Source organism: Daucus carota, chromosome 3, assembly GCF_001625215.2.
Source record: "Daucus carota subsp. sativus chromosome 3, DH1 v3.0, whole genome shotgun sequence".
In the NCBI taxonomy this organism is placed as follows: Eukaryota; Viridiplantae; Streptophyta; class Magnoliopsida; order Apiales; family Apiaceae; genus Daucus; species Daucus carota.
The window spans coordinates 14,127,836-14,154,467 of record NC_030383.2 but is presented as its reverse complement, the minus strand read 5'-3'; the positions used below and the strand labels follow the sequence as shown (position 1 = coordinate 14,154,467).

General features: G+C 32.9%; 1 protein-coding gene across 7 annotated transcripts; it reads right to left on the bottom strand.

The window, feature by feature from the left end:
• Window positions 1-2,491: 2,491 nt before the first annotated feature.
• LOC108215159 (embryogenesis-associated protein EMB8) lies at window positions 2,492-26,578 on the bottom strand. Of its 7 annotated transcripts, none has more exons than XM_017387526.2 (15): window positions 26,123-26,578; window positions 25,132-25,221; window positions 23,829-23,890; window positions 23,306-23,406; window positions 20,600-20,689; window positions 19,655-19,777; window positions 18,271-18,348; window positions 17,678-17,763; window positions 17,454-17,502; window positions 12,840-12,896; window positions 12,637-12,767; window positions 12,453-12,536; window positions 10,461-10,530; window positions 9,097-9,374; window positions 2,492-3,766 (listed from the first exon to the last, which is right to left on the bottom strand). In XM_017387526.2, the coding sequence occupies exons 1-14, from the start codon at window positions 26,554-26,556 to the stop codon at window positions 9,138-9,140; spliced, it is 1,692 nt and encodes a 563-aa protein (XP_017243015.1). In that variant the 5' UTR covers window positions 26,557-26,578; the 3' UTR covers window positions 2,492-3,766; window positions 9,097-9,137. The 7 variants fall into 7 exon arrangements, with proteins under 7 accessions (XP_017243015.1, XP_063946546.1, XP_017243016.1 ...); XM_064090476.1 differs by lacking the exon at window positions 2,492-3,766 and adding an exon at window positions 4,592-6,301; XM_017387527.2 differs by lacking the exon at window positions 2,492-3,766 and adding an exon at window positions 6,840-7,011.
• Between the last annotated feature and the right edge of the window lie 54 nt (window positions 26,579-26,632).

The following is a 26,632-nucleotide window of genomic DNA, read 5'->3' as shown; positions in this document are numbered from 1 at the left end:
ATGTATTTTACCTAATCACAATTATACATAATCCTTTTGAAGCACATGTCTTCACTGTAAGCAAAAATTTTACATTATGAGGTTAACTAATGATCATCGCTATACAATTTTACAAATCGTTCTTGAAGATGCTCTTTGTATGTAATGTTTGAGCTAGTTCATTTTATCATAATCGGGTAACTCTCATCCAATTTTATGCAATTTTTTTAGTAAGTGTTTTAAGATTTTTATATAAAGTATCATTTTATAATTCAATTTTAAAAATTTCTATTTCTAAACAAAAATTTAAACATGAATTATTTATTTGAAGAAAAAAGTTGAAATATTTTATGAAATCATATTTTATACACACGTTGAACTCTCCATCCCAAATATATATCATTTATACAGGGGATATGTAATTTTATAAGTGCAATACTAATTCAAAGTTGTGATGATACATTCCATGCTAAAAGAAATTGGACACTAAAGTATAGTAAAAAGTAAGAACATCTCCGACCTGCTCCTAAATCATTACTTAAATAATATGAATTCTAGCGAAATATATTAAAAAATGTGAGAATTCTAATGTTACTCTTTATATTTAGCTCTTTATTGACATTTTATATTTATTTTATATAAATGAGGGGAAAAAATTAATTAAAAGAGAGAGAAAGATCAGAAAAAAATTGATATTATATTCATAAATAAAAAATTAATAGCTACTAGAAGCTCTTTAAAAAAGAAAAGATAGAATACTCTTAAATTTTTAAAAAGAGCTTATAAAAACTTAGTGGGACACTACTTATTCTTTAAAGTTTGATTTAAGAGCATGTATAAAGACTTAATTAGAATTACTCTAATTAGAGCATATCCCCTTTTTAGGTTCTTAAATTGAAATTTGAAGAGGATGAGAGTTTTGATTGCTCTAATGGGCTCCTAATCACTCCTAAATTTATTAAATTTATCTTCTCCCTTCTCAATTTTAAGAATTACTAGTCATTCTTAACTAATATTTTATGCTAAATTTAAAAGCAAACAGTCTCTCTCCATCCACTTTTTTCTGTACCTTTATATAGATAACTTACTTTTAATAATATAAAATGAAATAAAAATCGAATATAAGATGTATAGTTGGAGTTGAACCAGGTTAGATCACCGATATAAATATTTTATATTATATATATTTAAGTATTGAGAGAGTAATTGAAGATGGTCTTATGAACACACTTGGGTAAATTCTAATCAATCAACATCAAAAGTTGTACTCCCGATGTCCTCTTCTTGGGACGGTACTTACCACGTATTTTATGTTTTTTTAAAAAAACTTTAAATAAAGTTTAATATTTAAATATTTATATAGAGAGAAAAATAATAGAAGTTAAAATTATATTTCATATATATCTTAAAATATTTGTCATAGAAAATCGTAAAACATGAGAGTGATGAAAACGGTATTAATATAAAAAGGAAACAAACAGACTGCACTTGTTATCAAAACTTAAACAAAGAGCAAGTTAAATTACTGGTGAGGAAGTTCCTAGCTACTTCGAGGAAGTTCGAGGAAGCATGCTTAAAATGTCACTTAAAAGCATCCACTTGCAGATCTATTCTAGTGTATGGTCCTTCTTGGATTATGTTATCCTATTGTCATTAAACTATCTTCATACATTTACAGATAGTATTAAATTACACTGCACTTGCTTGGCATTTGGGTCGAAACTAGAATCTTCCTTGTGCGACTAAATTAACCAAATACAAGTTCCCACCGGTTTACATACAAATAGTCAGGTCATTAAGCTAAAATAGGCCATTAATTTAGGTGTCATTTTCTTCTTTTGTCACACTCAAGACTCCCAACAATGCATGCTCTTGATTCTCTCTTCCTCCCACTTTTAGTGTGATTGCTTGACTAACATATTATATGCTTTAAAAAAAGTTTAGTTAAAGAAAATATGATATTGGATATTAAATAAGTATAGTTTATAAATATGTGACTATAATAATTTTAAATTACATTTATAAATTAAAAAATCAACTTTTTAGAACATAAAAGTGACTAAATTAATTGTTAATATTAAGACGGGGAGACTAGAGAGTAATATTTCAAATTACTCCCTCCGTCCCCTTTTACATGTCCATTATGCATTTCGAGGAGTCAAATTGACCAATTTTTGACTAAATATTACAAATTATCTACTCATTATTTTTAAAATCTGAAAGTTGCGTATTAAAATACACTAAATGTACTTTCTATTGATATAATTTTTATTATTTTTCTCAATTATCTGATACATGTAAAGTTCAGTCAAAATAAAGTCAATTTGACTGGTCAAAAGTCAAAGTGGACATGTAAAAAGGGACGGAGGGAGTAACAAGCTAGCTAGTGATGGACCTCTAGTTAGTTGTAACCGATGAATCATCATATTCGATGGAAGGTGACGCCTTTATCACCCTAGTATATTATTACAAGCACGATTTACTCACTGTTCAACCTTTTCTTTTCTTACCCATATAATTTAAGTAATAATTACATGAATTAAGTTTGATGGACACTGGTCACTAAATGAGAAACGATTTAAGATCTGCTATCACTTCTCCAGGAACAAGTGGCCTATCATGTTTGGGGTTCGAATATGCTAGTATACCCTTCTAATTAGTCGAGGTGGAAAAAAAAACAAACAGTAAATTAGCTTAGAAATATAGTTAACATAGTAGTATACATATACTCAACTATTTAGAGGAATATTAAGGGCAGAGGTAGTACACAACTTTATGCTGAAAACACAGAGTATCTTCAATGGACTATTTAAACAAGCTCTTAATTTCAAGTTTAAAGAGCCAAAAGCAAAAATTAGAACTTCAATAAGCTCTCAAAAACTCTTTATAAATTTAAGAGCTCGTGATCTCCTATCTTATACATAACTATCTAGTAACTCTTAAATTTTATTTATGAATATAATATTAGTTTCCTTCCAACTTTAGCTCCAACATTTTTCTGTTCTTACTTTTCTCTATCATATATAGGAATAAAATATGAGTAAAAAGCAAGTATAAATAGAAGAATTGGAGTTGTCATCCTTTTTAATGTCTCAACTCATTAGAAGCCATATATAATATTATATTTAAAAGACTCATCTGAGACGACCGAACAAAGGTATCTGATCGGGTCCTCAAAATTTTAAAAATAAATCCACCCTAAGCAATAACAAAACATGTTTTTCTCTTTTCACTCAATTTTAGAAAACGTTCTCACAGTTATATTCTCTTATGCATCAATTGATGGCTCAGTTAGAATTTTAAAAACGCGTTCATTGTGCATTCTCTTTTGTATTAAGTGATGGCTCAATTAGATGATTAAGTTGGAAATTGGTATATTGACGAGAAGAGATTAGCTAACTACGAGTGAGAGATATTTGTTAATGTGGATGGAACTTTGAATGAACAAGAAATATTCGTTGTTATGAAATAGTTCATTGACAGTTTAGTAATTGTATCCACCGATTTTGAGGATTTAGCAGTGGACACCATGAGATGATAAACACCAATATCAAATGTTGGCACCTCCAAAATTTTATGATAAAGGAGAATGTACAAAATTGACATTGTTTCTCGTAACAATATCAAATGAATTATCTAGAGAGTCATTGTGTATGTAAATGTCTGGTATGATGATTAGATAACGAGGTTGTAACATTGTAAGATAGAAAATGTGTGAAGACCAAATGAGCAATATCTTCTGCTTGTGACCGGTGAAGAAAGTCTAGAACTCCAACTATTGATAGAACTAGAAAAATTGAAAACAACAAAATAAATATATCGTTGAAAGAACAACCGAAGAAGATAATTATACAAATGATTGTAGTCTACTAGAGTTAAAGAATTTCAAATCAGTTGCAACCACTCAACAAAATGAGTGAGATTAGGAGATTAACATTTGAAATCCAGACAAATAAAGTTATTCGACAAGCAATGTTAAAGAATATTCAAAATTGACTATCCATAAAAATATAGCTTATCAGAAGTAACAAGCATTAGGGCAAAGTTTAACTAAGAACTGCATAACTCTTAATGAAAGAACTGAGGAAACCAAAATTAGAGTTGCATGAAAACTCCAGATATGGAAGAACAAGGCTTAATAATTGAAATTGACTCCTATCAACATTTAAAATTGACATCATACATTTGAGACTAGTACACAAATAAGATAATCGTATACGGTAGTTGATTTAAACATCTCTTTGGTATTCAAACAAAACACAGAACTAAACATGAATGACAAATATAGAACTTCCTCAGAAACGTGAAATAAAACACAAAAACCATACTTAAAAATATTTGAAGTTTAAGAAAAAACATAATACCATCTAAAAAAAGGATAGGACCTTCTAACTAAAATGATATGCATTCTAACAACACTCAATACATAACAAAAATATCACTTGGATTTATCAGACATAGGACAAGTGCCCACCTATCAGATTTTTTGTTGATTTTTGAACATCAAATCACATCAGAATCAATATTCTCTATAAAATTTATGTGCATCCCCTGACATCGAGAAGTGTTGATTGAGACATGATGATGCAGGACAGATTTGTAAAAACAGTGATTAAAGCAATAAAAACAGTTATAAGATAATAATCAATGAATTATACGATTCCCAAGAATAAATAATCAATATTATTCCCGAGAAAGGTGTATAATCAAAGCTAAGTAATAATGTGGGGATTACAATGCTTATATAGGGAATAAAAACCCTAATAAATAACCTAATGGACTAAGGCCCATAACAATTGGGCTTTATTATAAATAAACTACTAACCCCACATATAAAACATATAGACAAATACATTATTTGTCTCTACGCTAAACAAATATAAACTAATTAATAATATATATATTAATTGTTTATTCCCGTTCCTCATCATTCTCCCCTTGTTAGAAAAAACTCGACCACGAGTTTTGTAGAAATCAAGAACGATGCAAGAATGGTGAGATGGAACCAAGATGAAGTTCGAGCGTTTCATGAAACATGGGCGAGGTGCAAAGAACTTTGAAAACTGATAAGCAAGCGACTGGGACTTAGACAAGTACTCCGGAATAATGAAGTCAATGTGCTCAATCTCAATAATTTCATCAACTACTTTATGATCTTCAACAATTTGAAAGCAGTCGGGTGGCGTGGTTTCTTTTAGTTGCTCCTCACTTGCAACCTCTATATGCTCAATTTGTTTAACCGCCTCAATTGGATCTTCCGTTACTTGTTTAACTTCCTCAATTGAATCTTCCGTAACAACTCCTTCAATATGCTCAACTTCATTTGTTTGTTTGACCTTTTTCTCATTCTCTAAATGCATAAGACGTTTCACTTGAGATATGAGATCATCAAAAGTTTGTTTTCGTTCCTCATCTGCACGTTTGCACCTTTCCTTCCTCAACTCAATACAGTACTTCTTTTCCAACCATTCAAGTTCATCATATTGTTCATCTAACCCCTTCAACGTAAACTCATATTGAGGTAACCATCGTTCGTGGCATGAGACATAGACTTCATAGTATAACTCATCACGTTCACGCTTAATGAAATAGATATTATCTTTCACAATATCAATTTGTCGCTTGATGTGAGCAGACATGGCTTATAAAAAAACATGGAAGACCAAAGTTAAAATTGAAGAACAATTCAGAAGGAGCAGATATTGAGAATTTCAGAGGCTGTTCAGTACTTTCTGGAATATCAGAAACTGGTTTGTAGTATTCTGGAAGCTGAAAAACCCTACGGTAGGAAAGCAGCTAATGTTCAGAGGAGATGTCGTGACCTTTGACAACGAGACTTATTTCCAGCGAACAGATGCGGTTTTCGGCAAGTAACCGCAGCAGAGACTCCGGCAGCAGCGTGACTCCGGCGGCTAGCAATAGATATCCAAAGTCAGGCCACTTCAGACGTGTCTTCTTGTGTTTTTTTTTTTTTTTCGAATCTGATTCTTCTTGATTCTTGTTGCAGATTGAAACTCCAGTCAGTTGTGATGATCTGCGATTTGTGGTGTTAAGCAATTAGGGTTAATGATTTGAGAATTAGGGCTTGTAATCAGGTCGGGTATGTAATTAGGGTTCAGAATTTGTGGATTTGGGCAGATTTTTCGTGGTTTTTTTCTGGTGGGGATTGATAGTTTTGAAGTTGGGCAGCGGCGGAGTGGTATAGAGATGGCAGCGGTATGAAAATCTGGGGATGAACAGTGAAAAACAGAGGTGAACAGTGGCGTGAACAGTACCCGAGGAACAGTACCAGTGAACAGTAATACTTTTCAGGAACCTCGCTCTGATGCCAATTTTTTTTTTTTTTTTTTTTTTTTTTTTTTTTTTTGCTAAATGTTTCCAATTTTTTTTTTTTTTTTTTTTTTTTTTTTGTAAAAATAGTGATTAAAGCAATAAAAACAGTTATAAGATAATAATCAATGAATTATACGATTCCCAAGAATAAATAATCAATATTATTCCCAAGAAAGGTGTATAATCAAAGCTAAGTAATAATGTGGGGATTACAATGCTTATATAGGGAATAAAAACCCTAATAAATAACCTAATGGACTAAGGCCCATAACAATTGGGCTTTATTATAAATAAACTACTAACCCCACATATAAAACATATAGACAAATACATTATTTGTCTCTACGCTAAACAAATATAAACTAATTAATAATATATATATTAATTGTTTATTCCCGTTCCTCATCACATGACTTCTGTTTGTCATTGCATTCAGGTGTCAAGAATTATTTTCCATTAGTATTAACAACATATGTGGAACTAATTTCAGGACTAATAATGATTCATGACATCCCCCCCCCCCCCCCCCCCCCCCCCCGCCCCCATTTTCTAAGTCTTTTGAACTGAATGAAAACTAATACTTCTCCATCAAACTTTGAACTTGAAGTGTCAGATGCAGAGCTTTCAACATGGGTTCCCTGAAAACCTTATTTCACAGCATAAATAATAGTAACCAAACCGCGTCATCCATACAACAAACTGTAAAATTAGCCGAAAATACATCATTCATGCATGTAGTGCATTTTACCACCACACAACTACATTTAAAAAACTTGTCATGGATGCGGGACATAAGGAACAACATGAGATGCTGAACATACCAAGTAGATATAATTCAACAATTATCCTTTAATTCTCAAGGTTGATATGCAGAACTAATAATGCAAAACTACATAATAGCTAAAAAACACATTAAAGACATGCAGACAGAAATTTAACAAAAAGAAATCTAAATCATATATGTACGTGAAACTTCTTTTTTTGTTTCTATATATTGGACATGGAGAAGCAAATTAGTAGAAAAAGTCATCACAATTTAAACTAGAAAAGAGTCGAAAAAATCAATGTTCAACATACTTGAAAAAGTTTGAAGCGGAGAAAGAGATGTGACAATTGTAACTTTGCTATGCTACAATACCGCTCATGAAAAATGTCTTTGTATATTTGGATAAACAGACTATAGATTACGTATACATACGGTGTATTCAATTATAAAAATTAAAAATTAGTTTTATCAGCTTTAAATCAACATCATTGGATTAAAGAAAAATGAACTTTTACGATGATGGACTCCGAGGTGGGCCAGATACGGCCTAGTAAGGTTGGGGTGGGGCCAAGTTTTGGCTCTTAGATCTATTAAGAGCCCGTCCAAGGCCTGTCCAGAGCCTTGGCGAGGCTCTAGTGGGGCGTGTTGGCCATAGATGGGTGATGACATATAGGGGATGGGTGATGTGGTTTAGGAGTGATTTTTCTTGGTTTGTATTTTAGTGGCAATTGCTCAAATACAGACCAATAAAATATAAACCAAGAAAAACCACCCTTAAACCACATCACCTACCCTTGTATATGTCGTCACCTATCTAAGGCCCACCTCCGTCCCCATTCAGTCCACCTCGGGGCCAATAGAGTCTCGCCAAGCCTCCAAACAGGCTCCAGACAGCTCTAAGAGCCAAAACTTGGCCCTATCACGGTCCCACTAGGCCCCATCCCATCCCTACCAGGCTCCCACCTAGGCCTCGTGTAGGCCCACCTTGCAGTCCATCCCCGGCCCCAAAACTCTTCACATTCTACTTAATTGCATTGGTTTGTATTGAAGCAGGACCCTAGGAAAAACTGGTTCTAGGAAAAACTTTTTTATCAAGAGAACTAAGAAACCCCGCTCTAGACCGTTGATAATTATAATTAACTAACAAACAAACTCATTAAAAAATGGCATTTTAGTGAATAAATTAAAGATTTGTGGGCAATAAATAATCATGTACCATTTTACGAATTTGCCTAATTTTGTTAGGATTTGAAAGAGAGACAATCATCCCCGATAGAATAGTAATCATGATTATTGTAAAGGGAATAATCAAGAGACATTATTCACTTGTAACAATATGGTTTTATGTTGGAAAGTGCAGAAAAAAGATGACTGGAATAATGGAGTTTTCAATGGGTAATGACGATCATAATAGTGGATTATGTGTACTGAAATTTGAATGTTTCAGAAAAATCTCTAGGTAACGTGTTGATAGTGTTCTAATTAGCGATTCTGGACAGTATGTTACATTCATTTATGTGTTACGATTATCAGAGTATATTTACATATTGTTCGGTCTCTTTGTAGTCGAAATCTGATAAACAAGCAATAAGTAGAAGAACGTGAACAGCGTTTTTAGCCGCAACTCCTATTGACATTGAACCTTAGTCTTTTGGCCGACGCGATATCATTTCTTTATGAACTTCAGTGAAAGTGAGCAACTGATATAGGTTTCAAATTTATAATGTTGTTTAATGTTCAACCATTTCTGAAACCTTTTTGCTACTTTGTTCTCAATTCTTATGATTCTTTAAGTTCTGATATATGTTCCACCAACCTATATATTAAACAACAAAAGAATCATAAAAAAATTGAGGGTAGGAATTGATCATTAACCCCAATAGGTTGTTATCAAAGTTTTGATTATTTCAGTCCATAATTTCTTGGTCAGTAAGCACTTATTCAGAACTAAATTTCACAAACTGCAATTTTACATTATGCTACTTATAGTGTGCAAGCATGTGATGTCAAGAACATACCTAAAATAACGATGGAGCAATCCCATCAAGGTAGCATGGCATCAAATTGCTTTTTTGTTGTGTTGAGAATGCTGTTCCAACGCTCTTCTTGATTTAGATGCATCAAGCAGCTTGAAATCACTGTTGATCGAATCTTCTTTGTTTTCAAGAACTGTTGCACTATAAGCTTTCGTGTCTGGCTCATTGCCGATAGCCGATACCATTCCATCCGCCAGATTAACATATGGGCCTTGGTCAATCAAAGATTCGGAGGCAGAATGTCGTCCACTAAATTGCATCTGTGAGTATAGTAATGGACAATATAAGACTACCGGACAGGCATAACATAGGCAGCACAACTACAGTGTCAACCTTGCATCCAGTTATGCAAAACTTCGAATCAGATATCAGACAAGGACTGATTAGGAGAATCACATCTTAGTTGAGAAATTGACCATTCCAAGGAGGTAAAATTTCCCCATATGAGGAAGGGATCCCAGTCAGCAGCAGTCATAAGATTAATTTTAAGTTTATGATAAAAAAAATATTTTATTGTATGGAGATGTGCTTAATTGGACAACTCAGAAAATGCTTCTTTATCTTTGAAAAATATCAAATATATTATAAAAAATACAGGTGTTCTAAAATAAAATTACAATTATGACAAAAATGTCTGCATATGAACGACAATTATTAAAAATTATAACAGAAGACATACATGTTCTAAGAACTAGTTGTCATTCGAGTCATGCCATATATAACACTAAAATATTATTTCAGAGTAAATTTAAGTTTCGCCTACTCAAATATTCAAAAACCCAATGACTATTTGATAGGAAGGATAATAATCTAAAAAGTTAAGAATCATAATCATAATTAGTATTAAAGGTTTCGATCTATTTTAAAAGTCACAATTTAATTACATATTTTATCTAATATATTTGTGTATTTTTTATACATAGCTTGTCAATTTTTTTTTGGCCCCTGCAAGCCGCAACTCCTTGCTCTCTCTGCCATCAGCATATGAGTTGGATAGTTTGGCTTGTTTACTAGTTTGGTACATGTCCATTTTTCAAGCAGGTAACCAGTATGTTAGTCCATAAAAATTTCCAGAGTTATATTCTTAATCTTTATACTATCAAAGTAACACATAGTCCAATACATTCGTTCTGCTAATTTATTTTACTTTTGAATACATTAAGATTTCACTGTTGGTATATTCTGTGACAGCACAAGCTTCAGAATTTAAATAATTCGATATAAATAAGTATTGTTCTTAAAATTTTCTTAATATAATCCAGTTAACTGCTGTCTGCCGCTGACCAAGACCGCTTTCTTTTGTTAATGACAAGCGAAAGTGTACATGTGCAAAACATGCATTTTACCTTTTTCTGCGTATGCATGAAAGTACTGGAATGTAGTACACCAAGGAATTCATTGACTGCTCTCACCCACCTGCAGAAATATTATATGAAGAGCCCACAATCATAAAATTATAGATGGATTGGCAACTACTGGAAAGGATAATATCCTCCCACTACTATTACGGTGTGTGTGTGTGTGTGTGTGTGTGTGTGTGTGTGTGTGTCAATTCAAAATAATGCCATTGGACTGTATTTTACCAGCATAATAAATGTGATCTCATCTATGTACTAGCTGAAGTTATATAATACCAATATTTCCTGTTAAATAGACTATTAAATCTATGTTTAAACACTAAATTAAACCAAAGTCAATTCTGAAGTACCTTAAAAAAATTTCAAACAAAAGAAAACCACCATAAGAACGAATTATTTATGATGATACTGACCAAAAAAATGCCTAGTATGTTAGACCAAGCATACAAACTGTTGTCTTTTGTTAACTGAAACGAATAAATTATTGGACTTCTTTGTTTATAATTAGGCATTATCTTGAGCGCGGACTTCATTCATCTAAAGGGCTGCCTCTTTTATTTTTTGCTGAATAGAAGGGCTAGCTCTTTGCTTTCCACTTTATAAATTTTACTTTGACATTAATATTCTTCCAACACTATCAGCACTACCTCTTTTATTTTTTTAGCTAAATGAAAGGGCTACCTCTTTGCATTCTACTATATAAGTTTTATCTTTGACAATATTGATATTCTTGCAACACTATCAGCACCTACAAGACAATACTCCTTTATTTTTTCCTGTACTTCATTCATCTAAAGGCTACCTCTTTTATCTTTTTGCTCAATGAAAGGGCTATCTCTTTGCATTCCACTTCATAAATTTTATCTTTAACAATAGGGTCCTGTTCCCTGACCATCGGTTGTCAGGAAACATTTACCCAACACACTGTGTCCCAGCCGTTGGATGGACGATCCAACGGCTGGGACAAAAGGAAATTTTTTTAAGTATCCGCGGTAAATAACCGCAGACACTAGGTCTTTCCGCGTGTTTCTCCCGCGGACACACATGAGGTTGCAACACGGCTGGCTAGTTGCAAATGAGGTTGCAAAAGTTGCAAACAGTATTTTTGAAAAAACAATTTTATGAAAAGGTATTTTTAAAAATAATTCTGGAAGGTAGTATTTTTGTAAATAATTAAAGAAAAGGTAGGTAGTTTTGTAGATTTCCCAAAAAATAACAATTAAATTTATAAGTAGATTATTATATACAATTTAATTGACTAATTTTCTTGTCACAAATAATACTTATAATATATAATATGTGATAAGAATAAAAATTATATATTAACTATTCACAAAAAAATTAGTCAATCAATAAAAAAAACTTAAAAAAATAACAATTAAATTTATAATAAAATACTAAGATTAGAATGTATAGGTAATAATGATAATTTTAATAATAATCTACTAACTATTAAAAATATATAAACAAAGAATTCTAAACATATAATATAAAATAAAGTTAATTGTTATTTATTCAAAACAAAATTAGTTTAATCATAATAATCATCTAAATCCATAAATTCAAAAAAAAGAGTATAATTTCATATTTTTTTTTAGAAATAGACACCTAGGTTTTGACAGTCTGTGTTGTCCGCGGTTAATAACAGCGGATAGCCGCGGGAGAAACCTAGTGTCCGCGGTTATTTACCGCGGATACTTAAAAAAATTTCCTTTTGTCCCAGCCATTGGATCGTCCATCCAATGGCTGGGACACAGTGTGTTGGGTAAATGTTTCCTGACAACTGATGGTCAGGGAACAGGACCCTTAACAATATTGATATTCTTCCAACATTATCAGCACCTGCAGTCTAATGTCTTTTATTTTCATAGTTTCCATCACAACTCTCGTACCGTTGTCAGCTTTATTTTCTATTTAGAAATGTCAGTTGTTGCCACCCAATCACAATTTAATTAATATAACTGAACATATGAGCATTACCATAGTCCAGATGCTGTTATTCCCTCAAAAAACGCAAGATGTCCACCGTGTTTTGTGGTAGCAAGAACAATGTTTTTATTTACTCTGAAGAGGGTGAACACTATCAGCTTAAGTATAATAAGAACTATATAATCAACACACACACACACCAAAAAGTCCAGGGAGATACAGTATGTGGACTTGCCTGCATTCATCCCAAGGAATGGCTTCTGCGGTACAAAGTGGATCATCCAAAGAACTTATGCACAATAGTGGAACTGATACGAATCTTGTAAACGGAGCACTGCTAGATAACCTATAGTACGTATCCACAGTCTTCACGAACCAACATTAGTTCACCACATGAAATCTTGGATACAGGGAGGGAGAAAGAGAGGAGCTCAGTACCTCAAAGTTTCCAACAAGACAGGTAGCGTAGTTGTCGAAATCTCGTATTGATCGTGACTGTAAGGGCACAAAAGTGTGAAAGATACATTAATTCATGAGGAGGGAGTACATTGCCTTGCAGAAGTAAACTAAAATGAACATCATTATACACATTTTTTTACTTCAAAGTTATTATCATTAAGTTGATAGAATGAATGCTTAACATCTGTTATAGTAGCCAATCTGATGTAACATCTGTTATAGCAGCCAATCTGATGTAAGTATTTGTTAAGAATGATATATGATTTAAACAGGCCTCCTCAGAGCACAAAATATTGGGAGAGTTGGTGACAGAATGAATATAACAAATTAGTATATGTGTTTTTTATTATTTATGTTTGTTTAGTGCAGAGATAAATAGTATATAGGCTCTTAGTCGACTAAAAACCAAACTTAAATTAAAACTAGAAATTAACTAAGCCCCATTACCAATAACTTAGCCCATATATATACAAAATATACACACACCGTGTATTATCATCACTTACTACCCGAACTACTTCCAACCACCATTGATTCCGGCCACCACCTCCGCTTACAGCCATCATTTCCGGTGATCCACCACCACTCTCTTTTCAATTTTATTCTCACTCCACTATACAAATTCTCTTTTCCAGAGATGTGGTGGGATAGGATAGAGTTGCTGCAATGTATAGAGAGGGAGAAAAGAGACGGATCTGAATGTAATTTGTGGTTAGGGTTTAATAAAATTATAAAATAGGTGGTTGGAATTAGTTTCTAGTTTTTATTTTAGAATTTGTTTGTATTTGATCAATTCTCTAAAATATATACACTAGCCTATAACCCGTGCGATGCACAGATGTATTTTAATAGTTGATAGTTTTTACATGTGTTTAAATTAATAATTTCTTTTAATATGTTGACAGGATTCGAAGCTTAAAGTTTTAGTAGCATCTTAGTGAAATATAGGAAATTCAATCTAACGGTTCTCATCAATTCGATTTAAGTGATCCAGTTATAATGCACTGTTACCGGATTACAAACTAACAACCAAATTTTTGCATGTTTAGCTTTAATAATATAGTATAGATGTTTTACATGTGGACCTAGTGGTTAAGTAGATAAGCAGTTTCTTTATTATACGCCCTATTTACGAGGCTTGGGTCATTATGTTATATTTGTTAGGGATAAAAAACGAGATTCACCTTCTAAGGCAAAGCAGACACACAAAAATATATGACGCGGAAAATCCACATCCCAACTTGTATTATCAATGATACAATCAATCAAACTATGAAGCTCAAGCCTGCAATACTTAAGTATCCATTCTCAAGCGATACCTAAATCTACATCTTGAGCACGCCTATCAAACACAATATGACTGTGTATATATAGTCATCTCAAACTTAGCTAAACTAGAATCTAATTCTGAAATGCCTAACTCCAATTAGAATCCAATTTTGAAATTTAACTCAAATCATAATCCAATTCATACTGGGTTGATACCTAACAATCCTTCCCATATTTGTGACCAAGACATACCTTTTATAATAATCTAAACATACAATTATTATCCATATTTGTTTCGGATCACCAAGCTCATGCTACTATTGTAATGTGCTGATACCTAACAATCCTCCCCTTCAGCCCAATACAATTTCATGATCGAATCAACAGTCACCACCAAGATACGGACGTCCATCCGCCAATGCCTCCCCTCGGACAAGAATCTAATCTTCTTGTTCTTCCGAACTTTGAGTGTCACCAAATTTAACTTTAATGAACTCCAAACCACCGTTCTTTATCATAACAGTGTATCCATCTACAAAATCACGTGCATCAACAACGAGGGTCCTTCCATCTGATGAATCACTTGATCCTTGCTTTCACAATCCTTCGACCTCTAGAAGAACACAATTAATATCATCCAAATAATTCACATGGTCTATCGAACCATTGAAACAATTGCGATGATCCCTTCCATCTTGAGTCCATCATGATTGATCCACGGTGTGACGGTGCAAGCCAACCGTCATACTGCACGTAGCTTTGTCTCTTCCCACTTTCATAAATTTTTGCTAACAAAACCTTCATCGTACTCTGCATTCTTAATTGAATCCCGAATTTTCCTCCAACCACATCAATCACGATCCTGACCTTGGCTCTGATACCACTTGTGAGGGATAAAAACGAGATTCACCTTCTAATGCAAAGCACACACACAAAAATATATGATGCGGAAAATCCACGTCACAACTTGTATTATCAATCAAAACCGTTATCAATAATACAATCAATCAATGCTCAATCCTAAATACTTAAGCATCCGCTCTCAAGCGATACCTAAATCTACATCTTGAGCAGACCAATCAAACACAATATGACTATGTATATATAGTCATCTCAAACTTAGCTAAATCATAATCTAATTCTGAAATACCCAACTCCAATTAGAATCCAATTCTGAAATCTGAATTAAATCAGAATCCAATTTATATTGGGTTGATACCGAACAATACTTCCCATACTTGTGACCAACACATACATTTTATAATAATTGTCTAAACATACAATTATTATCCATATATGTTTCAGAATTCGGATCACCCAAGCCCATGCTACCATTGTAATGGGCCGATGCCTAACAATATTATTAGGGTTCCTTTTTTGTATTAGTGGGTTATGAAATAAGTACCTTATTTATAAGCCTAATTGTTTACGGTCCTTAGTTCATTATATGTTATATTATTAAGATTTTTATTACCTAGGTGATGTGATTTATTTTAAACTTTATAATTGGAATATTATCGAATATTGAATTTGATCATGTGTTGTGAATCCATCTTAATCTCTCCCTTATGCGCAAAACCCTTGGGTAGTGGTTCTTCCGCAGTTAAATCACCGATTTTATTTTTATTCTTGTTTTAAGTTATATATCATTGTTTCTACAAATTTGTCATGCATCAATTGGCCCAAATTCTTGAAGGCTTTCACATTAACTTTATGAAGATTTACTATTGCGTTCGCAAAACTCAACTACTGGTCAATGCTAGTTACCCATCAGTCAACTTCCAACAAACACCACACACCCACATACTAAACATCAAACAAACCAGAAATCAACACCAATCATCAGTTTTTGTTCGAGGATAACTCCACATACTCAACAACCTATAAACCTGAAATTAACACCAATCACTACTTCTTGTTAGTGGACACTGTTCGTAGGTGATTTCTTTTTTCTTTTTAAGAAAAAAAATTAATGTTCATGGGTTTTCACTATTCACTGGCGAAATAAACTATTTACTTGAGTTATTCTTGATTTGTACAAAACTCATGGTGCAGTTTTCTCCAACAAGGCGAGAATGAAGGGAAAAAATAATGAATTAGTATGTGTTATTAATTAGTTTATATTTGTTTGATGCGGAGTTAAATAAGTATTAAATAGTATGTGGGGCAAGGGGGTTATTAGAAAAGTAGTTTGTTTATTATATGTTGACGGGTCTTAGTCCATCAGGTCATATGATTAAGGTTTTTATTCCCCGTATAATTGATGCAATGCAATTTCGCACATTATCTTAGACTTGACAATTGGAATACTATAAATTGAAACCCTTGGGGTAATGGTTCTTCCGCGGTTGATCACCCAAGTTTATTGTTATTCTTGCATTTATTATATATAATATTACTAATTCTGCAAGTTGTCTTGCATCATTTGGTAATGCGTCATGGTATCTGAACAGGTTGGACAATAGGGTTTTTTTTATAAAAAGGAATGAATTCATTAATTAAAATCCACACGGCATCTACAAATACAATCGAAATTGGACAGACGCTGAAGAATATCGTTGTTGAATCCTTCCTTCTTGGAGAGGCACCTAAGCGATTTAAAGATGATTTGAATCTATGTACTTGTTTTCATCCGATTGATTTTAACCCGACTGTTCTGAGCAATCAACCACAGATGTGATCCCATAATAACCTTCAAACCTAAATCAAACCCTTGAAAATCATGCCGATCTATAACCTCGGCCATGAAGAACATCAAAACAAACAAAACAAAACAAACCAACTCTCACAAGAAGGAGATTCTAACAAAACCCAAATAAATTGGGAACTTATTGAATAGAAAAATAAGATTTCAAAACAAGAGAATAGAAAAGGGAATTGGAGCTTTCCACGGGTGAAAACCGATGTAAGCCCCCTCAAAAAACTTTAATGGAGGCTAGGGTTTTGAGAGAAAGAGAGGGAGGGCGCTAGAGTATTGCTCCAGGGAGAGCTTCATTTCGTTATACGCTACATTCAACACCTTAATGAAATAAGATGATGGGCTTCACTGAATCATTATTATATTGAACACCTCCCCCCTCTCAAAAACCCATTTTTGGATGCAAGAGTCGATCACTTGGAATCCATATTTGGCAAAATAATAAACCTTATGCCCAAATTATTAACTGAGAATATTCGGGGTACAATGTTTTGACCTTGAGCCTTCTCCTGAAACTTGATACCATGTAAAGTTATCAGCTCTCTTGAAACCCTATGATGTTAGGAGGGGCCATAAAGGATTTTGAGGAGGGCCATAAAATGAATACTTATATACAATAAGCTAACCTTTTCGATGCCTTCCCAATCAGCAAGGCGAGAAAAGTGAGGTTGGTTTCTGCAATTATTATCCAATATTGGTAAGATAGAGTAGACACTACTAGATACTGGAAAAGAAAAATATGCATATGCAAAGAGAACTAAATTAACTTTAACATAAAGATACAAAAATATAATATTACTTGATGATTATAATTTCTTTGTATGATAATTAAAAGGACTCTGCTACATACGTCTGTGCATAACCACGAAGACCAATTGCCAGGGCCATGTCATACACCTTTTGCACCAGTCTACGGACTATATATCTAGAACCGATCTGCAAAGAAGTAAAGGAATCAGATATTTTGATATTCTTGTATGAAACCATTTCATAATTTTTTTGACAGGAACCGTCTACTCACTTGAAGATAAATGAGTAACCAAACTTGTAGCTAAGTTTGTTTGCAAGGATTACTATTCATGGACAATTCAAAATGGGGTATCATTTCATCTGAATATATCTCATCATTTAGAAAAATCGCATGAATATGTGAAGAATCCCTGTCATATTGTATCCTAGTAGGACACTAGGACTCCTCTTTATAAAGGTATCAAGGCCGTAAGATTAGGACAAGAACTGAATTCTTACACCTTTCGTCATAAATTTTTATATATAATCAAGTATTGCAGATTAAATCTGTATGACATATAATGCAAGTTACTTCACTGTAAAAGGAGATTTATTAAAAACTCAAGTTTTAGCTTATTTTTTCATTAGATTTATCAAGTTGCAGAAAAGATAAAACATTAATTATGAAATTTGCTTTATAGTCATCATACTGACCAAAAGGTCCCAAGGACAGCAGATAGCAGCAGCACCAGAAACAGGAACATTTTCCCCATCCTCTCCAAGGTACTTTACCTGATTAAAGTTTAATAAAAATATCAACATTGTAAATATACTTTGCACTTGGATGAGGGCTGAAACAAAGTATATAGCAGAAAAAAAGTTAAGGAATAAGGATACCAAACTTAAAGTAGAACTGTAAGATCCGATACAAAGTTTAGTTCCAGAATATAAAAGAGTACTAAGCTTATATAGTTACATCTTGTTAGGGGAAGGCTGCTAACAATCTTCTTTTTTCCCACTAAAACAGTTGTATACAGATTACGAGTGGAGGAACTGATAAACAGCGCAAGAATTTTTCAGTAAGGCACTGATGAAAAAATTGATGCCCCTTGAAACAGTGATCCCATGTTATATGCCTGGTAAGTCAATACTATATATATATATATATATATATATTAAGTTGGTAATAATTTTTAGAGGATAGGTGGAACTCTATCCTAAAGGCAGCTGTCTCTAATCTTTTAATATATTACAAATGGGGATTACTAGTTAAGCAAAAGCTTTGACTAATTCTTCAAGATCTTGAAGTATTGAGAAAGCTACATGAAGTGGTGAGTGTGTATTTTGCTGTGATGATGTTGTTACTTCGATATTATAGAATCTAAGATTAAAAATAAGAAAAATTAAAAAAGGGTTAATTAGGCTATATACTAAGGAATAGTTTTGGGTTATTAGTGTGTGATTACTAGTAATTTTGGGTTTAGGTGATTGTTAATCAAGGAGCTCAATATTAGGTGATTGTTACTCAAGAAGTTGCAGAGGACTTGTTTGAGTAAGAAAGCAGGCAAGTTACTTTTTTTTCTTGTTGAAGTCAGTGAAGTTTATCTTGATGTCAATTTGTTTGAATTCTGGTTTAAATGTAGACAGAGGTGATTTGGATGATTCTTGTTGGTTTTCTTTTTTCTTTTTCCTTCAAAAGACGTTAAGTTGCATCTCAATTTATAGTTTGGACTAGAAGATAGTGATTGTAATAATATCTATTAGATTCAAGAATCAAAGAAGGAATCGAGATTGCTACAATTGTTATAAACTTTTATGATTTCTCCTTTTAATATCGGAGACCAAAAGCTAAGTTCAGGAACTCATACAAATCTAGAATGTGGCAAATTGTTGATGTTCTATTCTTTATAGGATATGCAGATGGCATGCACGGGCATTGCAAATTGTTGATACATTTTGTATGCAAATTGAAAGCGAGTAAACAGCTGATAGCATTAAAATTGGATTACCTATATAGCAAATTCTGTAAAGGGTAAAGATTAAACTTAAAAACATCTTATAAAAAACACATGTAACACATTAGGCTGAAAGACAGTACCAGAATGTTTGCACCTATGCTAGTTCCAATAGCAAATAGTGGAGCTTTCGGGTATTCATGGTGGAGATAGTTTATAACATCTCTTGTATCCGTGGTCCAGCCAGCATTGTAAAAGCAATCAGACTGCATAAAATGCATATATCATTATCGAGTTTGACCTGAAAATATGAAATATCAGTAGGTAATGGTTCTTGCCTCTGAATTTTGTGGTGTAAAGTGATAATAATGCAAGCTAAGTACAAGCTTCATGAAGTGAGTTTTCATACTCCTTGAGATCTCATTTAGAACATCACAGGGTATTGCATGACAAACTGTTTAAACAATTTATGGACTCAAAAACCATATTCTTCTGTCATGGAAAGAAGAGAAGAAACCTGATCAAGAAAGCCCAAGGGGATATGCTGACAGATCCTAAAACCAGAAGTCAACAACAAGACCATTGTGCAAAGGGAAGTAGCAAAAAACTTACCAAAGGGAAAACATGTGAAGTTTTAAAGAAACTCAGTAACCCAAGTGCCCCCAAAACAAATATTGCGCACAATATTGACCAGACATTAAGCTCCTACTTTATGAGATGGGGTCTTGAGCTTATACTTAATTTGCACTATTATGACTTAACACTACAGAGGCAAGTTAACAAACTATAATCAACTACCAGACATAGAAGCTTTGGCTTGCACAGAACTCTTTAAAAGATACTAATGTCAATAGCTTCAGTCAAAATGAAGCAGTCGAATAGCACTTAATAAATGTACTCCCAAGTTTCCTAAATTTTCCCTAATGTGAAGCTTGTTGACAAGGAAACAGCATAGTAATGGTATATATATCTAGATGAATTATAAACTTTAAAAAACAATTAATAATTTATGTTCAGAAATATAATTGAAGTATGGGTGTTTAAACTTTAATTCGTGCAATACTTTAAGTAAGCATGGAACCACTTACCGTGACTGAAACGCCACCCAGTCCTCGGTGATTGCATATCACAACGTTCCATCCACGTTTTGCAGTATTGATGGCAAGGTGTCTCAAATACTGCATACAGTGCATAACAATATGTCACTAACCTCCCACTCAAAAATGGTCAAGTGAAAACTATAAAGTGTAAGAATATAACAAGTTGTGAGCTAGTCATTTAGCTTTTTGTCTTCCTTTAGAAATTCTTCTTTTTTTGAAACAAACCTTTAGAAATTCTTATTAATTGGTTAGTTTTATGGAAAAAATGAAATTTCTAATAGTGTTACTGATCAGCAACTAATGTTTGTGTATGAGTGAAATTATTGTCAAGTGCCTAGATTAACAGACACCCGCTTTAGATAATAAGGTGCTCTAAGAGGCAACTTTAAGAAGGAAAGAAGCTTTTCCTCAGCTTACTCCCCAGATGTCTGGGCAACCCCTTGGCGATAGATACATGACAGGTTCATAGCTATAATTACCATTAACATTAAGTGATGGAATTGCACAGGTTTGCTTGAAATCGTAAAGTTATACTTGCTCCATTAGATTACATATTTTATTATGGAATAGATAATTAATTAGTGTCAACAATGGCTCAACATTTTACAAAATATTGTGCAATACCTTGCACTTTAAACCCTTTAAATGATGTCAGCAATTATTGAACAAAATAAATAACGAAACTATCAACAAAAGCATGAAATAAATTCTCAATACAGAGACAAATATGCAGTCAAAGAGTGAAGTTCAATGGAGACAACTTTTAGAATAGAGACCTGGAGACCATTATAATAAGCATTGGATTAAATATAAACCAGCGGGCTAGATTAAATCTATAGAAATTAATTAATCATTCCTAGTTTCCTAATAATACACTACATCTTTATCCTTTATTTGGTTTTAAGGTTTCTCCCTTCTTACTTTAAATTTAAACACAAACTTCCCTCACATGAACATCGGCAACAGTTACATCACAAGTTCAGACAAAAGATAAGGTTACATAACTTCACATGTTTCTTCTTTCTAGCTGTAACATCAACAACAGCATTTAACAATGACCTCACACTTTCCAAATCTTTCATATAATTTTCAATGTTTTTGTATAAGATCCCAATGCATATGAGATAATGATTGACGGAAATAATGGTTGTTGATGGTCGAAAATAATGGTTAAGAATCATATTATTCATTAGAAATTCAGAATTAATAAAGTGTTGTGCAATGTTTTACAATGTTATCTGGTCAAAACCCTATCTAGCTAAACCATGGTCTGCATAATGCATAGTATTTTGTAAAAGGAAATGTCTTGTGCTGCAGCTTTATTACTTTGTTTTCCACACAATAAACAGTGCAATGCATGTTTTTAGTTTTGACATAATTTTGATGCATAGAAAATTTGATTAAAATAAGTTTTATTTTGCAGAACATAATTGTTGAAATTGTAAGAAAGTATAAAAAGCCATCTGATATATTGACTAAAATTTCCGGATGACAGGCGGTCGGTATTAAGTTATAATAATGATACGTATTGAATGATTAAATGGTGTAAATAATGTAGTACATATAAATATATTGATCTAATGAATATATATTAAATATGGATGTGATTTAGTCTTAGGGTCTCCAATTTAGTACGCATCTTTATAAAATTTAACTCTGTGATCAAATTATAAAGTATTAGAGCCCTTGGGGGGACAAGGTAGGGATAATTGTTTTACCCTTCTCCCATACTTTATTTTTATATCATATCATGAATATACTTAGCGTGAAGGACTTCTTACTGTTGGTCTTCACAGACCCCACGCACTTTTTAAAAGCTGAGTTTTAACATACCTTGAAGGCTCCCAAATATTAGGAAAACCCTACAGAACAAAAAAAATATATAACTAAATACTAAATAGTAATATAAGCTACTTCTATCTAATACAAATAAGAATAAAGTACAAATAAATAGAAACACTATTAAACAGTACTCCCACCGTCCCACTCAGTTCTTTATAGTTTCTTTCACTGCTTGGCACGCATTTTAAGTTGTATATAAAGTATAGTTTCATAACTTATTTTTAGATTTTTATTTTTATTGAATAATAATATAAACATTAAATTTTTATACAGAAGAGAAAAAAGTTAAAATAATTTATGAATTTATACTTTATAGAAGCCTTAAAATGCGTGTCAAACCCTCAGTCCCAAATGTAAACAAACTGGAGGGACATAGGGAGTAGTATTTTAAGTATTAAGAAAAATGTTCCTGAAGTTGACCACAGGGAGCAATCTTTAACATATAAGTAAATGAAACATTCCAAAATGATATTCTAATAATTTTTTTATAATATGTATGTATTTGAAATAAAAATACAAGTACATCAACACATAATTTTTGAATAGAATTTGAAAGATTGTCGAAAGTATATATATATATATATATATATATATATATATATATATATATATATACCAGAAAAATAAAATATTAAAAATACAATAATATATTGAAAGTTACCCGGTTTTCCACGGGATATAAGCTAGTTTCCATAACACTGGAAGTAAAGGATACCCAATCCATTGCACCAAACACAATTTAGTGTCATAACACAAATGTGAATCAAAAATTATACAAGCATAAGATTTTAAAAAGCATAAAATTTTAAACCATATAGATAGGTTTAATGCTGTCAGGTGTCTACAACTTACAACAGAAGCAGAATCACTTGTCAAACCAGGAATTATAACGGCGATTGGTGTGGTATCTTCTTTCGAAATGACATTGTCTTTTCCCATTGTACTTCCAGATACTGAAACATATAATATAAATGAATTAGGGGACAAAATAGACTTGCCGTGATTTTCCAAAAGTCTTGTAATGTACAACTTTAAACCTGGCATATATAACATATAATATGGACCCCCCAGATGTTGTGTAACAGTTGGCGAGGCAAGCATGCATGTATTGCCACTAGTAAAGAAAAACAAGATTTGATACAGACTCTGTATTATTGACATTAAAAAAAAAAATTGTAACACATGTCTGTAATATGTTAGATGTCACAATTCCTTCTATACTTACCGTATATTAAATATCAATTATTGATAAATAGATACATGTGTTCATATAGTATGGGTAACAAAAACTTGGACCATAACCCCTACTGGCCCTAAAGATAAGCCCACCACTTGTTCCAAAGACAGCTATATACTACATAGAAGTAATTGTTACCATCAGCACTCAGTAACCAATCCAAAGCAAAGGTTCCGCCATCAGATGCATGGAAAAGTTTTCTACAATAACAGACCATTTGTGAGATACAACATGCTAATTCTTATAATTAGTATCACAATAAGTCTTAAAGTGGAGCATAACAATAATCGATTAGAGCATCTCCAGTGGTAAAAAAGTTACTTAGCTAAAATTGTCTAGGTGGCATCCAAGTGGCATGTATGTAGCAATTTAAATTTTCATCTCCTCAACAACATATATCAAAACAGTACAAGCACACGATTGAAATGGGTCCTTACAGATGGACATAGATCATCACACTTGTTTGAAACAAAAGGCACAGTGGAAATATACAAGTACAAGTAGTTGACAATCGAGCACTAGGCCTAGCCACTATCATGAAAGCCTCCTAAATTCTCTCAGTTTATGTAGTACTTTAAATATTTTTCCTATAATATGTAAATATATGTATATTCTAAGGTCATACACATAACTACTGGGCAAATAGATATATAAGATTTCTCTAAACTGTTCTGCGACTGTCTCCTAAAAGTTAAGACGACAAATTTACTTGATTCTCTGCGAATTGCAGACAGCATTCTTACAACTTAATTATGTACATCCATAAAAACATGGATCTGATATTTTCACAGTGGTTTGAACTATGTGGTTGCATGATCCACCCTCAAAAGCCATACTTCTGCAGTATCATGTGAAAGGCATTATGCTTATTTCAAACAAATCTAGAAATTTAAAAAAAAAATAAAATTGTTTGCATAGATAACGTACCTATACATACAAAACCAGCAAAAGAATTTCTGAAGAGTACAGTACAAGAACTATATGGTTTTTAATCAAACTGAAGGCCTCCATATATTAGTATAATAACTAAAGATAACAATAATATTTGAAGATACCTATACAGACAATAACTATGTATGAGACCCAAAACATAAAATTTTAATTAAAAAATTAGTAAAATAAAATAGATCTCCTCAAAGTTCACCAATCCTAGAGCAGAATCATTTTCATCTACCACTCAATATACTTAACTGGACCTCTTGAGTTTGTGTTCTAAGGCACTCATACAAAAAAGTGTACCTGTTGCAACAAATATTATCATTTCCATCCTCAAGAGTTAACTATGCACTGCCAATTTAAGCATATCATACTATCCAAGGATACGACAATAGAAGAGTATATTTATATGTATCATGTAACATTAACAGCTGTATTTGTAGATGCCCTTCCATGAAAGAAATCAAGATCACATATACATATAAATATACAATAACAGAAGTACCTTCTATATCGGGGAACTGCGGGCCTTTTAACCAGCTCCAATAGCACGGTCTGCAGATGTGGACTTGAAAGCCATGGAGTAGCTAAATATCTATAGAAAAAAGATTACATTGCAGCAAAATTTAACAATAGATTTTAAATATAAAGAGACAATTTATTGATACAGGCATAAAAGAATTTCAGGGCATGTGGACAAGAATTTTCTTAACTCCCAAGTCACAAGCGGAACAAAGAAGCAAAAAACAAAGGTTATTGAACTACTGCCTTACATTTCCCGTGACAAGGTGCATTGATGTTTTCCACAAAAAATAAGTGAATATTAAAATATAGTGTCGTTTATGGCGGAGGAGGATGAAAGTGACATAACATTTCTATTCTTTGAATTATAAGAAAATATTAAAAATGTAATTATTACCATCGCCCCTGTATGTTGATTTAAACTCATGAATACAAAATAGAGCTAGACTATTTATCATTATTCTAAGTGTTGATTATAATTAAAACAGGAGAATAACAGTCTCTAAACCCCTAATCAAGTAAACACAATCTTTAACTACAAGACCAAATTCAGATAAATCTATCCCTTACGTATATATTCAACTAATAAAAAAATTATTTTATTTAAAACCAATTTTTTTGAGCCTTGCTTGAATAAGGCGCCTCTTGCCTAAGTCATTGCGCCTTGAGCAGCCAGGGCGGGCATGTAGTGAAAAAGAAGAAGGAAAGAAGTAGCCGTCTAAAATTGTACTCTCTCAAGAGATAGAATTGTTCATTCCTTCCTCTTCGTAATAAGTTAGTAGAGTGTACCACTTATGTGCATTGATCTATTCCACATTGTTTCTCTTCTAATTCTACGCTTCAAGACATAAAAATAAAGGTAAACAAATAATAACTCGAAGAAAGAAAGCAGTTTGGCACAACAAGTAGTAACGTACAAGAGAATAAAACAATGATTCAAATTTAAAAAAAAAAAAAAGAAAAAAGATTTAAACCTGCCGTGAAGAATGCGACACTTGGAAACAACTTGGTGGTAAAGCTGAGAGGAAGAATGGTAACTAAGAGACACCGGAGAGCCTCGAAAACCGGTACGGAGATCCTCCAGGAAATGAAATTCCAGGTAGTTGTAGAAATAAATTACACCGAATATAGAAAAAGCTATGACATAATGTGATTTGGGAATCATCGATGCCGCTTCCAGTAGGAGCTTGTACGGATTCTCGGTCGCTTCCATTTTATCAATTTCTACAAGCGAGTGATCGATAAAATTAAAGAAAGAGGCGAGCGAGTTGTTGTGTTTTGGTATTGATGGGGGCAGATGGGAGTATGTTCTGTGCGGTGTGTATTTGTTTGCACTACGCCACGGAGATGTTGGGGAAACCCACACCCACGCAAGTTTAGGAGCACTGGGCCGTGCTTGTCTTTCCATGCATCCACACTCGCTTGCTTTCTTTTCTCTATTTCACCCATATTATTCTCCCAGCTCTAAATTTATTACTTCGTTT

Excerpts from the sequence above, each read along its gene's own strand:
- LOC108215159 (XM_017387526.2), bottom strand. The coding sequence starts at position 26,556 with ATGGAAAGACAAGCACGGCCCAGTGCTCCTAAACTTGCGTGGGTGTGG. Across the intron at positions 19,778-20,599 it reads TGGGTGGCGTTTCAGTCACG|TCTGATTGCTTTTACAATGC; the intron begins GTAAGTGGTTCC and ends CATTTTATGCAG. Across the intron at positions 9,375-10,460 it reads TCATGCATACGCAGAAAAAG|ATGCAATTTAGTGGACGACA; the intron begins GTAAAATGCATG and ends CTATACTCACAG.